Source organism: Amphiprion ocellaris, chromosome 16 (assembly GCF_022539595.1).
Source record: "Amphiprion ocellaris isolate individual 3 ecotype Okinawa chromosome 16, ASM2253959v1, whole genome shotgun sequence".
Lineage (NCBI taxonomy): Eukaryota > Metazoa > Chordata > Actinopteri > Pomacentridae > Amphiprion > Amphiprion ocellaris.
In genome coordinates this window covers 7,959,358-7,975,387 of record NC_072781.1, presented here as the reverse complement: position 1 = coordinate 7,975,387, position 16,030 = coordinate 7,959,358, and the positions used below count along the sequence as shown (strand labels likewise).

At 40.8% G+C, this 16,030-nt stretch overlaps 1 protein-coding gene across 2 annotated transcripts in view; it reads left to right on the top strand.

The window, feature by feature from the left end:
- The window catches only part of LOC111580709 (SH3 and PX domain-containing protein 2A-like), a 52,985-nt gene extending 37,856 nt beyond the window's left edge, over positions 1-15,129 (top strand). The window contains exons 8-14 of one of the 2 annotated variants that reach the window (XM_023288570.3): positions 4,589-4,702; positions 7,409-7,492; positions 10,303-10,420; positions 10,509-10,837; positions 10,938-10,987; positions 11,838-11,957; positions 12,155-15,129. In XM_023288570.3, coding sequence (XP_023144338.2) covers positions 4,589-4,702; positions 7,409-7,492; positions 10,303-10,420; positions 10,509-10,837; positions 10,938-10,987; positions 11,838-11,957; positions 12,155-14,083 — 2,744 coding nt within the window. In that variant the 3' untranslated portion in view covers positions 14,084-15,129. The remainder of the gene's footprint in view (positions 1-4,588; positions 4,703-7,408; positions 7,493-10,302; positions 10,421-10,508; positions 10,838-10,937; positions 10,988-11,837; positions 11,958-12,154) is intronic. The other variant, XM_055018529.1, reaches the window with a different exon arrangement.
- The last annotated feature ends 901 nt before the right edge of the window (positions 15,130-16,030 follow it).

Genomic DNA, 16,030 nt, shown 5'->3' with positions numbered 1-16,030 from the left:
CTAATTAACATGTGATAAGCTGCTTGGTTTCATCCATACCTACTTAAAAGTGTTAAAACAGCAATTTGCCAGGCAACCAGTAGAGTTCTGAGGATGTTAGAAGATAAAATGTAAAGTTTAGAGGTGCTGGTAGACAGATTTTGGCACTGCTGGTCAGTGCAGACTTGCTGTTTTCTCTTGTTCTTTGTTCTAGGCAAAGCTAACTAGCAGCTGGCTGTGTATGTAATGAACAGACTGACTTTTCATCTAACTCCCCAAATGTGAAACTTTTAAATCTGGATCTGTTTCTGTCATGCTGTCTGAAATAGGCTGACAACATAATTTCCTTTTTTGTAAAAAGGGAAGATAATTGGGATGAAGCAGGCATTTACTTGAGCAGAGCTGTGCACCTCACAGCAGGCAGTTGAGGTACAAAATTAGTTACAACTCATCCTCTGCTTAAAACACTGAGTTTCTCTTGGTGTCCTTGTAGTGCAAAACAGCTCCGTTGTCAAGACAAACTCCTGTCTGAGGCTGTAATATTTGAGGCTCACGTCTGTGGTCATGATCCTATAGTGTGAGGGTGTTATATGAGATCTCCACTGGAGGCTGGTGGTCTTAGCTATTGTCTTATGCAAACAATGACCCCAAAACGGTGAAGGTTACAAAACTAAACTCTGCTCAAACACTTTAAAAGCTTTTTTTGATTTACTCAGGATGTTGACTAAGTAGCTATAATCGTATCATTGAATAATGTTTAGCAAAGTGTATTGCCAGTCAGCATTTGGCTGTGTTCTTTTTTTCCTTTGTGGTTAGAACTCTGCAACAGCTTTCCAAGATTTTTTAACTTTTTATAGCGAGGCAGTGAGACACGGAGAAAAGCAGGTTGTGATACAAACTGATCAAAGACAACAAGAGACGATACACAAGCACCATTAAAGATGCAGGTGTAGTTTTGTAATGTATGTCTGCTTTCTCTGCTGTGGGAACCAAGACAGTCAGTGGATCAGAATCAGACAAATGTGCGGATGAGTGTATTCGTACAAAACTCACTCACACACATATTTCCAGACATAAAGTATGCTTCCTTCATACGTTTCTCCCACATCTGTACAGATGATCGGAAGCGAGGAAGAGAGAGCACATTACTCTCTTAATCTCATTTCCATTATCTGTCATTTCACCTTTCAGCAGCTGAATCCACCTCTTCATTCATTCACTGTCTTACTGCTGCTTTTAATTAATGCGAGCTCATTTTGCATTTTAGTGATGCTACAGTTAATCTTTTGTCGGATAACATAGACATCAAACTTGCAATCTGTTGCTTATTTTTTAAAAATGTAGTCTGAGATTTTAATATCCGACAGGTTGAAGCCTTCTGGGTCATACTGCGGTAACATGAAGCTTAACAAATTTCAGAAAACCATGCCGACTTACCAGTATGATTTCATCGAGATGTTAGTCATTGTGTAGTACTGCAAAATTGCTGTTTTGGCAGTAGGAGACCCACAAACCAGCTGTTTCTTTTTGTAATGACCGCAGCTGAGGGTTTGTGTCGTGGTTGAGACTGTGCAAATGCCAGTGTCAAGAATAAAGTTGACACTGTCCATAAGTTAAGAATCACATTTGCCACCTAGCCCTTATAGGGTAAAGACATCCCAGAGAAATTATCAGAACATAAAGCATGATATGAGGTAATGAGAGGTTGTTAAATTTGAAATCTGAAGCCCCAAACTCCGCATATAAATTGAATGAGTTCATGTCAGCCACATGGTTTCTGAAAGCTGTCATTATGTGTTGTCGATATGCATCAACTGTGGATGCGATGAAAGATGTGTAGCAGTGTTTTCTTTCCCTGCATTTCATATAATTGCAACCTGTCTGATATAAAGCTGTGACAGCCAGGAAATCAGCACTTGCGTAATGTGTGTGCATTTTTAGTGTGCTTTTATTGCTTCTTTTGAGGTTCAGTGAACTCAGCCTAAGCACCTGCCATATGGAAGGATGGTTGAAAAATACAGGGAAAGCCGCCCTTGCCATCAGTAACAACATATATTTGCTCAGGCCTTTTATAATGACAGCATGTATATTCAGACTTACAGCTAAGTGCTCACCATTAAAGTACATCCCAACGCTTTATTCTTATATTTGCTTTCATTTGCATCATGTGTCACTTTGCTAAAGTGAACATGACATTTACCTTCCACTGGAATGTCAGTGTGAAAATGGCAATTTGCAAATGTAGGGATTTTTTTCTTTACTGAGTCAACTCCTGACTTTTTTGCTACTTCCAAGCAGACACATATATATATATATATATATATATATATATATATATATATATATATATATATATATATATATATATAATGGTTGATTCAATATAATATACCATTAATAGCTGATATTGCTCTTTGCTGATATATTTAAATGTTGCAGAGACTAAATTAGCTATTGCAACATTTTGGCACATTCAATTCAATTTAAAGTGTTGATTTTGTCATAATTAATGTAAAATTAAATATAATGCTTGATTCTTCTCACAAGCTTTCAATTCACTGAGGAAAGAAAAAAAAATCAGTATTTAAGCCCTTTGGATAGTTGTAGATACCAGTTTGTGATTTTTGTGGCCTGCCGACATGGCCTGATTTGTTGGCGTGGGCTTTTGTTCAAGCCAAAGCTTTGGTGCAAAGACTGAGCACATTACATGGCTTGTTATGTCCCTGAGCCCTGGCCAGCAGTGTGCTCAGAGCCAAATTACATCCTCCTATCTGGACCCACCCTAACTCTATGCAAAATAGCCCCACTGTACAGCTGATCAAGTTTGTTTTTTTCATCTTGCTGTTATTGTGCAGTCATCAATTAAATGAATCATCCTTCACACGAATCACAGAGATTGCATGTGTAAGTTCCAAAAAGGCCTGGAAAGATTTTGTCTGTTATTGCTTCCACTGAGAAACTCATGCATTAGTCTGTCAGCAGGATATCTGTAGTTCCTCTAGATTCCAGTTTAATTTAGTGGACAGATGGCCAGGGAATCAATTTGATTCAGTCATGTTAGTCATCAGAAATTAGGATTGCCAGCATTAAACAATTAGTGAGTCTTTATAACTTTACATGAAATAGCCGGAGGAGACAACTAGATTCCCAAACCTATGGTCATCTTAGCAGAAATCATTGAATTGTAATGACAGCCGTGATGTTTCTGAATTCATCAACAGGTTGGCAGAGGTTTGTGTCTCCGCTATGGTTTGTTGAAATCGTCGATTTCAAAAATGCCTTGACTGTACAGAGTTATTTCTTTGTATAAAGCAGGAGTGCTGATGAAAGGGTGCCTCCCTGTGTACCATCCTGTCTATCCAAAACGCAGCATGTAACCGCTTCTGATCCATAGAGGCCTTTAATTGCTACCCATCTAATTGTAATGCATGCTTTCATAATTACAACACATTTCACACAATGTTTTTACTTTCATTTCCTTATTAGCATCCTGTAATTTTGCATTGTCCTTTGCCAGATCACTAATTAACCAATACATCTTCCTTCTGCTCCTATCATAATACATCCTGCTTCTTTTTATTGACCGTGTGCAACTAAACTACCTCATAACGCAACACTTCTGTCGAAAAATGTACACCGGAGGACTGGACCAGCTGTGAAAGTGTCATGGAACACTCCTATGGTCTTTATGGGTTGTCCAGACAGCTGTCAGCCATATTGTACTCCCGTTACCACAACAAATAGCGTGTGTGTGGCGCACCACATATAGGATGGGTTTTCTGCCAACTTTGTCACCCAGGTCTCTTGCAGAGAGCTGACAGCCTCCCAAAAGTGGAGTTATTTTTTTGTCAGTGTGGGTTAAAAAAGTGGCTGATTTAGCATTTAAAATGTTCTGATTGGTGAACATATAAACTTTCACGGATCACCCTATCCACTCACTTGATTCATGTCCAACTTTAAACTGAAATACCTCCAGCTGATGTATTTGTCCTATAGAGCAAAGCTGTCATACCCTGAAGAACCAAGTCAAATCCACTGCAACATAGCAAACAGATATTTATCTCACTTCAACAGTGTCCTGCCCACTGAAATCATGAGTGATCCTGATGAAACCTAGACCAAACAAGACCTTGTCAGGAGTGGAGCCACAGCCAAATGATGCTCCCTCTAATGCTCTTGGCCCTGACCGTGGTTATAGATTCTCTTGGCAACACAGTCGGGTTCCTCATGTTCATGTTCATTTGTAGCTCATCCCTGTGATTTCAGATATTTTATCAAATAAGGGCTCAAATGCTAAAACAAAGATGAAGTGATTTAATGGGGCTAAAAGCCAAACTACAAGATCAATGTTCGCATCAGTACATGTCTTCTGTGTTCATTTTTCATCTGTCTTTGTAGAGATTTATTTTGTACGCTTTTTGGGCTGGGAATCTTATCGTAGGCCAGAAATCAACTGCAAAATCTCAGAAGACATTCTAATTCTTTTTACTCAAAGCTTAGGCCACACCTACTACATCTCGCTGTGTAATACGTTTGTATGAGATGTTTGTTTAATGACGGTGTGCCCTACATCTTCCTGCTGATTTTGAGTCTGTGTATGTTTCCACAGGTTGGTGGTTTGTCAGCACCGCAGAGGAGCAGGGTTGGGTCCCCGCTACCTATCTCAACTCACACAGCGGCACACGGGACGACTTGGAGCTTGGCGCCTCGAAAGCTGGGGAGGGTAAATTACTGCAAATGCTCCTGTCTCTGCCCACCCACACCCACAAACACTACCTCACACACTCTGTTATATACCCACATGCAGTCACCACCTCTGCCCTAAATCCACAGGCTTTGATCTGTGACAAAATGGAGAAAACTCGGCCTTAATTCACTGCTGCCGGCCTACGCTAACAGCTGAGGCCGCGCTGGTGTGAACACCTTTCTCTGTCTGCCTGCCATCATAAGCACCATTCAACAGAGCGTAGATTCAGACCTGAGTAAACAGCAAGGAGGAGTGCCAGGAGAGGCCAGACCACAACCTCTGAAGTGACGTGCTTTACAGCGATGCACTGTACAAGGAAGATACAGAGTAGTATTAAATGATATGACTGCCATGGAGTGAGCTCATGAAAGAAGCATGTGTTTTCATCAGCAGCATTGAAGAAGACAGAGCATTTCATGAGCCATGCTCTTTAAATTACAGTTATCATTAATGAGGGCAAGCTCTGACACAACTTAGGCTTTTCCATGCAATGTCTTCTCATCTTTGTGGATCGCTGATTAGTGTTGATGTTAAGTTTCATGGGCTAACTGGAGTCAGAGAGCGATCCAGAAACTTGATAGCTAACACACCTATGTAGAGTTTGGTTTGCCAGAATATGTAAAGCTGCCGTGTGAAGCTGAATACAACATCCAATCATCTTGACAGCCCTGTCAGGTGCAGTTATCAAGCCGTGTATGTGCGGCTCGTGCTGTCTCATTCTTCAAGCATTTTGAAATATTTGAGGGAAAACATTTCAATCTCTGATCAATAGAGCTCAATTAGTGTCACATGCTAAGACTTTGATCGTTTTGACAGGTAGTGCAGTAACTGCAGTATATTTGTTAAGATTTATGCAACATTTTGTTAGAGAAAACCCAACATACTGGAGGCACGGAAATAATTAAGTTGCGTATTACACTTCCAAACAAACATCAAGATTTTCCAGCACTCTGGCCAAACATCTTTTGCTGTACAATTGGTGTGCTCTGTAACAATGGAAGCCAGGATCCCCTTGGTGTTGTATATCTTATGACTCAAGGATGGAGAGAGTGAGAGAATACACAAAGCTTGACTTGTGTTAAGGTTTTACAGTATGTTAAATATGTTAAAATGTCCAATTTTCCCCATTTGGACCCACAGATTATGTTTTTATCACCGAAGATTTCAACAGGTATACACACATACACACATACCTAAATGCAAACGTCTGCACCCGGAGCTTCAATCTAGAGATAGCTGGAGTTTGATAGCTGAGTGAGCTGCCAGAGGCTTTCTGGAAGAACAGTCTGTCAGTGTAATTAGTGTTTATGTGTCTACTCAGTCATAGGAATGGCATGAAACTCATAAAGCATGTCTTTGTCAGTTCAGGGGCTTCAGCCGTCCGTGCCATCACATTGTCACAGTAAGAGGCACAAATTTCTGAATTCGTGATAGTTCTTTCAAAAAGCCAAAAACCGAGTCTTGTTAAATGCTCAGGCAGTTTCTGATGTTGAGTTTACCAACTGATAAAAGTGTATAAACATCCTCTGCCTCCCCGTTTTGCTCAGATTTTATATAGAAATAAACAGATTGCTTTTGTGAAATATGCTTGTTTGCTGCCTGGCAGACAGTTAGATGAGGAAATTGATCCCACTTGTACTGACACATGATGCCTATATAAGTATGACACTGAGGCAAGCAGCTGGTTACCTTAGCTTTGTGTAAAGACTGGATAAACAGCCACCCTGCATATGTGCAATAGATCTGCCTACCAGCACATCTAAACAACCCATATCTAGTTTGTTTGATCAAACTGAAAGATAAAACAACAATTTTCCACCCTTTGAAGCGTTATATGACAGATTATTTCTTGCCTTTGAACAGTTGCCAGGCAACTAGTGGACACTGGTGGAGAAAGGACCTCGTACATAATCGCCTGTGATACAGCAAATTGATATTTTTTTACACTTTGATTTGTGTACATTTAAACACACAAGACAAAATGTGTTTAGTGGTAACATTACAAGTCTTTGTTCAAAGTTAAGCTAACCGGCAGCTTTCGGTAGCTGCCTAGAATCATTTATTCCAATCTGTCTCTTAGATCCTGGCTAGTATTCCCATCAGTGGAAGTTAGAAAGAGTAGTTACTGATGACAAGGATCTTTTATTAACAATTTCACAAAAGATGTGTCAGCTGTCAGATATCATTTCCATTCCCACTGTGTTATTTACAAAATAGAGATCTTCTGAGGTTCCCATTTCCACCCAGCGGTGCTCTCAGCTGCTCTATTAATTGGATGGCATTCGTGCAGCAGCAATGTGTGTCCCAGATGCTCTAACACAACAGGATGGGAAAACCATGCTAACAACATCCTAATTACAAGCCACAGAGAAGATGTCTCGGTTTAACACTTCCCCCGTAACCTCCATCCATCCATCCATCCATCCATCCATCCATCCATCCATCCATCCATCCATCCATCCATCCATCCATCCACTCTAACTGTCCACCATGTTTTGCTTTGCGGTCTTGTTTTTATGTCCTCCATGTAGCTAATAATGGGGCTTTTTTTGGTCGGCTCCATGTCATTCATGTGCTGTCTGTTTTGTGTAACATTTGTACTTGCTCTTCATGTCTCCATGTTTGTTTGTTGTCGTCTGGTCACCGTGTGTGTGTGTGTGTGTGTGTTTGTTTGTGTGTCAGTTACTAAGCGACAAAAGGCTCATCTGAAGAGGCTGGACCGGAGATGGACGTTGGGGGGTGTCATCAGCAGGCAGCAGAGCCGAGGTGAACTGAGATAGACGCTGCATCACCTCCCTCCCTCCCTTCCCCTCTCCCTCTGTTATTGTTCTCCTCACCCATTCTGATATATTATCTCTTTTATTACACGGCTCAACTTGTCTCCTCTCCACATGCACATACTTGCTGAGTCTTGCATCCCGTGTTGTCTTCCAGCAAATGCATTTATCATGAGCCACAATCCACCACAACTAACCACTAACTGACATTAATATGAAATGAGCCTGGAAAGCAAAGGTGAAATCAGCAACTTTATATACACCATTTATTGATGCTAAGCCCAAATTATGTTGCAAAACTGCTCTGTGTAAGCATTTTCATTATAATTATACTCTGTGTGCCAAAACCAATCTTCTCAGAATCATAGAAATAAAAAAAAAGACTACCCACTCATCTGAAAGTAGTTGCGTAATAGACTTTGGAATGCTTTATGCTGCATTTTAGAGCCATATTTTGCTTTTTATGAGCAAATGAAGCGTGCATGTAGATTTCTAATGAGTGTGTTTTACCAAAGTGTAGAAACAGGCATTTACCCTGCTGTGGTGCAGATAGCAACCAGTACTGACCGATAAACAAAGTGCCTTAATCATGTCTCACTTATAAAGCAAGGAAATCACATTCAGTCACAAACTTGCACATGTTCGTCTTAGCAAAGCCAAGGTTTTTTTTTTTTTTTTTTCTTTTTTCACAGGAGATGCATTTGGAGGGGTGAGGATAGGCTATTGAGTTCAGCCCAAACTTTGTGCTTGGCAGTGCGTGCTGCTCTCTGGAGTGGAGAGAGAGAGTTGTTTCCACCCTATGACTGAAATCCTGCTTTGCTTTAAAAAAAAAAAAAAAAAAAAAAAAAGAGAAAGAGATATTTGCTGACTCCACACGAATAATTTATAACACTGATGCAGGCGATGCATGTTGTGGTTAACATAACATCTGATTCAGAATTTCCCTTCATTGCACTGCTGGATATTGTTTGAAAGAAGTTGGCGAGAGAAAAACGATCTACCAGCCCCCGACACAAAGAGGCCGGAAGAAGCAGGCAGTAGGAAAATAAAGCATACAGAAATATCCTTTACCCATGGAGTAAAGAAGTGCAAGTAAAGAAAAACTGTTCGGCTCCTACACAACCTTGGAAATGGGTGGAGAAAAGGAAAATGGAATGATTTGTCACCACACTGTTGATTCCTGTGTACTCACTGGGAAGACAGCATATATTAGAGCTTTTTATGTGTTCTTCTCCTTTTTGAACACACCTCTTCTCTGTGTGCTGTCTGTGTTTAGACAGGAATTGCCATAATGACAGGAAACGATGACTTTGCTCTGCCCCGTGGCCTCATGGGAATGCATAAATCAGTGTGGTGCCTGTTCTCTCTATTATGTGCTGAGCTTGGCGATGCTCCCTGTCGCAAAGCCAAGGACGCTGCTAGGACACTAGTGTGGCCAGTGTGCACTAATTTCTCTTGGTCAATACCCTTTGTATTAAATTGTTTACATTAGAGTGGTTAATATTATGGCAATATTAAAAAATTAAATGCAGTGCATTTAATTTTTAAATTTTTTTAATTCAATTTTATTTATATAGCGCCAATTACAGTCAAATTGTCTCGAGACGCATTACAGAACCCATATGCCTGACCCCCAGAGCAAGCCAATCACACCTCTTGGGTATTTAAGCCTTTAATGGATAACTGATTGTAGTAAATAAGGTCTTAAAACAAAAAATGCCGATATGTGCATTGAAGAAATTTTTAATCTCTCTTTTTTCTTCTGTCCACATTTGACGCAAACAGATCCCTCCATAAAGTGCTTAGAACTTAAGTGTTGAGGGACACAAAATAAACTCCTAAATTCCACTGAAGCTAATACGAGGTTAAATCAAGGGTGTTTTTCATACTTTGTCTTCTTTCTGCCAAATTTCCCCTTTCCACAGACAGTGCTTCCTTGCTGAGCTGTGCTGGAAGGACAGTAACAAACAGAAGGAAGAAGATACCTGTTTGTTTTTTCTAGCTTGAATTAACTTTGTCTGAACTGTGAAGAAGTTTTTAGCCCATCAGTGGGACTGTTTTGTTTCCTATCACTCACTCTCCAGCAGTGCGTTCAATGTACATATAGTTATATGAGTATTATTTCAAGGCAGACTCGAAACAATGTGAAGCTATCCTCCACCACCAGGGCGCCCCAGTGCTCCTAATTTATGCTGGGAATCAGGCTGGAACTCGAAATACAATACTGTCACAATGCATTGCCTATGATATCTAACACCCCAAGTGATTTTATTTGCTATGTGATGCATTGCTGAACGATTATCTAATATACAGTGCATCCCACCTGTGGAACTCTAGAGAAATTTATGCTGCTAAGGTTACAAATTCTATATTTTTAAAGGCATAACTTTATTATGTTGTAGTTATTCCTTGTAATATAAAATTCTCAGCTTAACAAAAAGTCATAGACAAATCTCAGTGCCAGAGAACACTTGAAGACATACAAATGCAGCACATATATTTGCACATCTGGCAGCTCAATCTACTGCCAAAAGTCTGATCCAGAAAGATACACCTCTTCTCCAGTATCATATCACAAAACTGGTGCCAATGTCTCACAAGAGAATCTATCATGATGTATTGCTGAATGATGTAATGGTAATTATTTGTTCGCTCGTGTCTCATATTACTGCAGTATGGTCATATAAATATATAAAGTCCATAGAAAAGATCGCTTTTCCATTGATTATTTTGTTTTGAAAGGTCTCACAGCTGTCAAAATCTTACCTTTGTTGTCCTTCTCTGCTCTGGCTTTTGCAGAAGAGAAGTACGTAACAGTGCAGCCTTACACGAGCCAGGGGAAGGATGAGATTGCTTTTGAGAAAGGAGTCATTGTGGAGGTGATTCAGAAGAACCTGGAAGGCTGGTGGTTTATCAGGTACGCCTCTGCTCATCTGCCTCGGACTTTTATTTCTTATATCTTCTGTCTTTCATTACAAAAATTACTCTTCCAACTGCCTTCACAGGTACCAGGACAAGGAGGGCTGGGCTCCGGCCTCTTACCTCAAGAAAGTGAAGGATGACTTCTCTCCCCGTAAGAAGAATGTGACGGGCCCCGTGGAGATCATCGGAAACATCATGGAGATTAGCAACCTGCTGAACAAGAAAGCTTTGAGTGAGAAAGACGTGCAGACTGAAGGTGTCCCAGAGAGTCCCCAGGTCGCCAGGAAGGAGATCAGCTTGCCGATGCCCTGCACTGACTCCAGTCCTGTTAATGCTCCACACGATGGAAAAAGCAAAGCAGAGCCTCCTTCACCAGCTATAGCCCGCATTGCCCCACATCGGGTGGAAATTGGTTAGTTATGTCAACATCAGTTTGGATAGATACTATAAAATTGGTTATCAAAGGTAGCCAAATAACTATGTATGGTTTTTTTTTTTTTTTTTTTTAACAGGTTCTCCCGTTCTCAGGCAAAAACCTCCTCCACGGAGAGATGCAACCTTGGTAAGAATGTTTGATATTTCAGACATTTGTCCATCTCTTTAATCATTTAGACGATCAGTTTTTGTTGGTTGATAAAAATTGAAAGGAAGCAAATGAATGTATACAACTTGTTAGTAATTGTAAATGAGGTGTGTAGTTTATTTTTGTCAGTCCATACAGGAAAAAACAAATCTTCAGTGAAAAAGGTACATAGACAGTGTTAGAAGGGCTTGATATTATTAGTTTAAATTTTACTGGTTAAATGTTAATTTCCTGCACTCAGAAACTTAACCATGCAGCAGCAAAATGTGTTTGCAATATTAAAGGTTAAAGTATTCATTGAGCAGAAAAGTGGCTTCTGTGACTGATATTTTTAGAAATGGCATTTGTACGTAGTTAATATTAATTCCTCAACAAGTAAGCATTGTTTTACTGATAGTGGAGGGGTATACGCAGTCACAAGATAATTCTGAGAGGTTGTGTAATGATAAATTGGTTAGAAAAGGAGAGAACGCAAAGTTCTTGTTCTTTATTTCTCGAATATTTGCTTTGTTGCAAAACAACACAAATGTTTATTTGATTTTTGTTTTTATTTTGTTTTGTAAAAAGTCACAGGCCAGAAATGTTGGAAACGGATTTAATATTTACTGTAAAATGTTGATATGAAAGGCACTATAGCTGTCATAAATATAGTGGAGTAAAAAGAACATTATGTTTCTCGACAATGAAGGGGAGTGCAAATATAAAGTAGCATAAAATGGAAATACTCAAGTATAACTACCTCATATGCAGACATAAACGCAGTACTTGCATAAATTAAGTTACTGTTCTTTCCACCACTGACTCCAATGTCTATTTTATTTGTACTCAGGGATTTCAGTTGCCCTCCCCACCAGAGCCCCCTACAGTTGAAGCAGAGTACTACACCATTGCAGAGTTCCAGTCCTGTATATCTGATGGTATTAGTTTCAATGGAGGACAGAAAGCAGAGGTAAGCACTGCATTTCCAACTAAACTTTCAAAGCAAGATAATCATAAACTGCCACCATGTAGCTCTTGCTGTATCAATTTATTCATCATTGCCCAGTCAGACCTCTGTGGTCTCTAAGGGAAAATCTAAATCAAATTAAAATGTATAGAATTGCCTTCACATAAAGATTGATTTGTTTTTTGGTTTGTGTTTTTTAGGTAATTGAGAAGAACTCTGGTGGTTGGTGGTATGTACAGATTGGGGAGAAGGAAGGCTGGGCTCCCTGCTCCTACATTGACAAACGTAAAAAGCCCAACCTGAATCGCAGAACAAGCACTCTGTGCCGCCCAAAGGTTCCACCTCCAGCTCCGCCCGTTAAAAAACAAGACTCAGTGGAAACTGCACCTCCCAGCAGCCCCGGGTCTGAGGCTCCAGAGTCGCCTGTGTCTCCTGGGAGACCTGTGTATGAAGAGCCAGAATATGATGTCCCTGCCATTGGCGATCTGGACATGGAGTCTGAGTTTGAGTTTCTGAGGGGAGAAGGTTCCTTGGTGGATGCAAAGAATGAAGACACTTCCTCCGAGAGGGGATCTCATCTGTCCTCCAAACCCTCTCCAGCTTCATCGCTCCACAGTGCCTCCTTCAAAATGGGCGAGTCATTTGAAGATGGTCACGAGGCAGAGGGGGAGGCAGAGGGAGAAGAAGAATGTATCTATGAGAATGATGGCTTCCGACCCTTCAGGGAGACCCCAGAGAGGCAGTGCAGCAGGGACTCAAACTCCTCCAAGACAAGTGTCTTTTCAGAGACTGGCAAGACTGCAAACCCAACATCAGGTGGATGGAGACCTGCAGGTAACAAGCTCAAGATCGACTTGAATGGGAGCCCTTTTTCAAACAAAGCAGAGGAGGCATCCAGTCCCAAATCTGCCTCCACTGAGTCCACCCCAGATCTGTCCAGACCAAAGAAAGACCAAGAGGAAATCAAAGCATCCTCCTCCACCAAGTCTTCCTCTAAGCTAAGGCCTGTGGTGAGGCCTAAACCACAGCTAGCCAAGGCGTCCAGTGCAGAGAAGATGGACATCAGCACCTTAAGAAGACAGCTGCGGCCAACAGGGCAGCTAAAGAATGGCACCAAAACTAAAGGTGAAGATTCAGAGACAGCTTCAGTCATTTCCTCTGAGGACTCCTTCTCTTCTCAGAGCACATCCGATCTCTCCTCTATCTATTCTAAAGGCAGCCGGGGCGACTCTGACCTGGAAGGCTGCATCCTGTATCGTACCACAGATCCTTATGAGAAGGTCCAAGAGTCTGAGCTCAGCTTCCCTGCTGGAGTGGAGGTGGAGGTGCTGGAGAAGCAGGAAAGTGGTTGGTGGTATATCCGTTGGGGAGATGCAGAGGGTTGGGCTCCAACTTATTACCTGGAGCCCGTCAGGCAACAAGATGACATAGCGGGGTCCGAATCTGACGGCACCCCGACCAAACCTGGAAGCCTGAGCAAGTCCAACAGCCTGGAGAAGAACGAACAAAGGGTGAGGGCGTTGAACAACATCAACCAAAACCTAAAGAAGGTCACCCCACCGATCCCCTCCAAGCCTCCCGGTGGCTTCTCCAAACCCACCAGCTTGTTTGGCTCTCTCAAGCAGAATAGCACCAAGCAGCAGCAGGTTGTCAGACCTCAGTCTGTCTTCATCTCAGCCCCGATCAGAGACGGTCCCAGCCCTGTTGGCTCTCTCAGGAGAAATGAGTCCCTCAATTCGACAGATCACCCACGCGCCAGCCCCACAGTGCGACGCAATGCATCTTTTGGCACTGTGCCACGCAGCCTGGCACCGAACAACATAGCACTGCCCACCAGGAACAGATCCGGTACCGGTAGCTCTGAATCCCTCGGCCTCAGCTCTCAGAAGAATGCCCTCCCTGTATCCACGGTGAAACCCAAGCCCCACATCATCCATAACAACCTCAGAGAGGTGTATGTCTCCATAGCAGATTACCATGGCGACGAGGAAACCATGGGGTTTCCTGAGGGCACAAGTCTGGAGGTTCTTGAAAGAAACCCCAACGGCTGGTGGTACTGCAAGGTTCTGGACAATGGCAGACCGAGGAAAGGATGGGTTCCCTCAAATTACCTCGAGAAAAAGCACTAGCACTCATGCGTGGAGCTGGCAGAACTCTGGACATGCGTGTAAAGACTACTCTAACAGATGCATTTATTTTGTGAAAGAGGCTAACCCTAAGAAGTTAAGTCAGGATTTAAATCTGACCCGGTACCTTTGCCAAAACAAGCAGCCAGATCAAATTTTAACTTTGAAATGAAATGAGACATCTGGTAAAATGAGTCTACATGATACAGTGCCTGAGACTTTGCATTAAGAGCAATATAGTGGGACTTAATGACACAGCCAAAGAGAACACCAGAGAGCGGAGGAGTGAATTAATGATATTCTCCAGTGGTTAACTTTAACTTGAAATAAGATGTCATTTTGTGTCTACTCCTTGAACCCTTTTTCTGTAAGTTTATAATGTAATTTTTAAACACTTTTTTAAGAAGTTAAAAGCTTACTGCATGTTCAAAGTGATTCATTATACTGACGACGCCTTGAGCTGTTGAAATTAAACGTTTTTTTAATGTCCTTTCCTTAAAGAAATTCTCAGTTGTTGCCGAAGCTGCTTTGTGTTAGTCTCATCTTGGTGCTGCATGTTTTTTTATATCCCTTTATACTGTATGTCATCTTTATGTGAAATATTTTATCCATTTAATTGTGAAATATTGTCCACATGAAACAATTTGTGAGCATCTCTGATTATCACAGTATTTTCTTACCCTTAAAGTTAAAACATTCACTGATGAGCTCTTCTTTTTCATTTCAGAGACAAATTGTCCCAACTTAAAACTTCCCTAACATCAGTGAAAATGTATTTATTCATTTCTTTAAAAGCATATTAATACTTATTTTATTATTATTGATATTCTTACTGAAAAGAAAATCAGATCTGCTTCAACATTTCTAAACTTAACTGCTCTATTAATCATAATAACATTTTGAATTTCTGCTGGGCAGTAAATTTGACCTAACTTTCTTTTGGAGGGGAGGGAACGATGCTCACTTTTGTTTTATGTTAATGGTTTGACCAGTGATGATGATAACTAAAGTGCTAAAAGAATTGCTTTAATAAATGCACTTTTGAATAATCAGTAGTACATTCTTTTTTTCCTTTTTACTATTTTGTTTAACCAGTTTCTCCACACATCAGGTTTTTTATCTGATGTACTGGTTCCCAAACTCAAACCAGATGTTTTTTAACAATAGTAATTGTGTGAAATGAGACACTGATATTATAATTTGAAGCTGAATGATGAAATAATTTACTGTACTTTCAGGCTGCATATTTTATACTAGCTGTAAACCAAAATTAGCCCAATTCCTTTAGTGCTGCAAGTGTCTTTAGAGGCAATCACCTCTGAAAATCATGTGCAAAAGAAGTAATTAACATCTAAATTAATTGTAAATGAATGTCCCATATAATAAACAATGTAATGAAAACTGATCACAGGCCTTAATCACTAGTAATTCATGCCTTAGTTGGAATAAGTGAGAGGTCTCCACATTAAGTGTGTTTACGTCTACATAATCCCACATCTGTGTATATGCAACACAGCTGAAGTGTTTGACCAGCGAGATGATGTTATGCAAATAGATGAGATCATACCAGCATTCCCTTCATTTCTCATTCGCAGCACTAAGCCAGTCAGGACGACGTGCACATTTGACTTTGGTTTAGATGGCTTTCACTCTGTGGTCACCGGGCTGCTGAATCTGCCGTCAACTGACAAAGCAAAAGTTTAAGTTACCATTGTGGGGCTGCAGTCCATAATATTGTCACTTTCAGACATCATCAGAGAGACAAAATCTAAACAATGGTGCAGTTTTGTAGAATCAGACACTGATATATCGGATTTTTTTTGTGTGAAAGAAAGTAAGATTTGCCACCCAAATGTAATGTGAAATATGTCTATTCCACTGGCTGTTTTCTCTTCTGGGATCTCAACACTCATTGGCTTGGAACTAATTGTGGGTGTCTGTTCATCACTT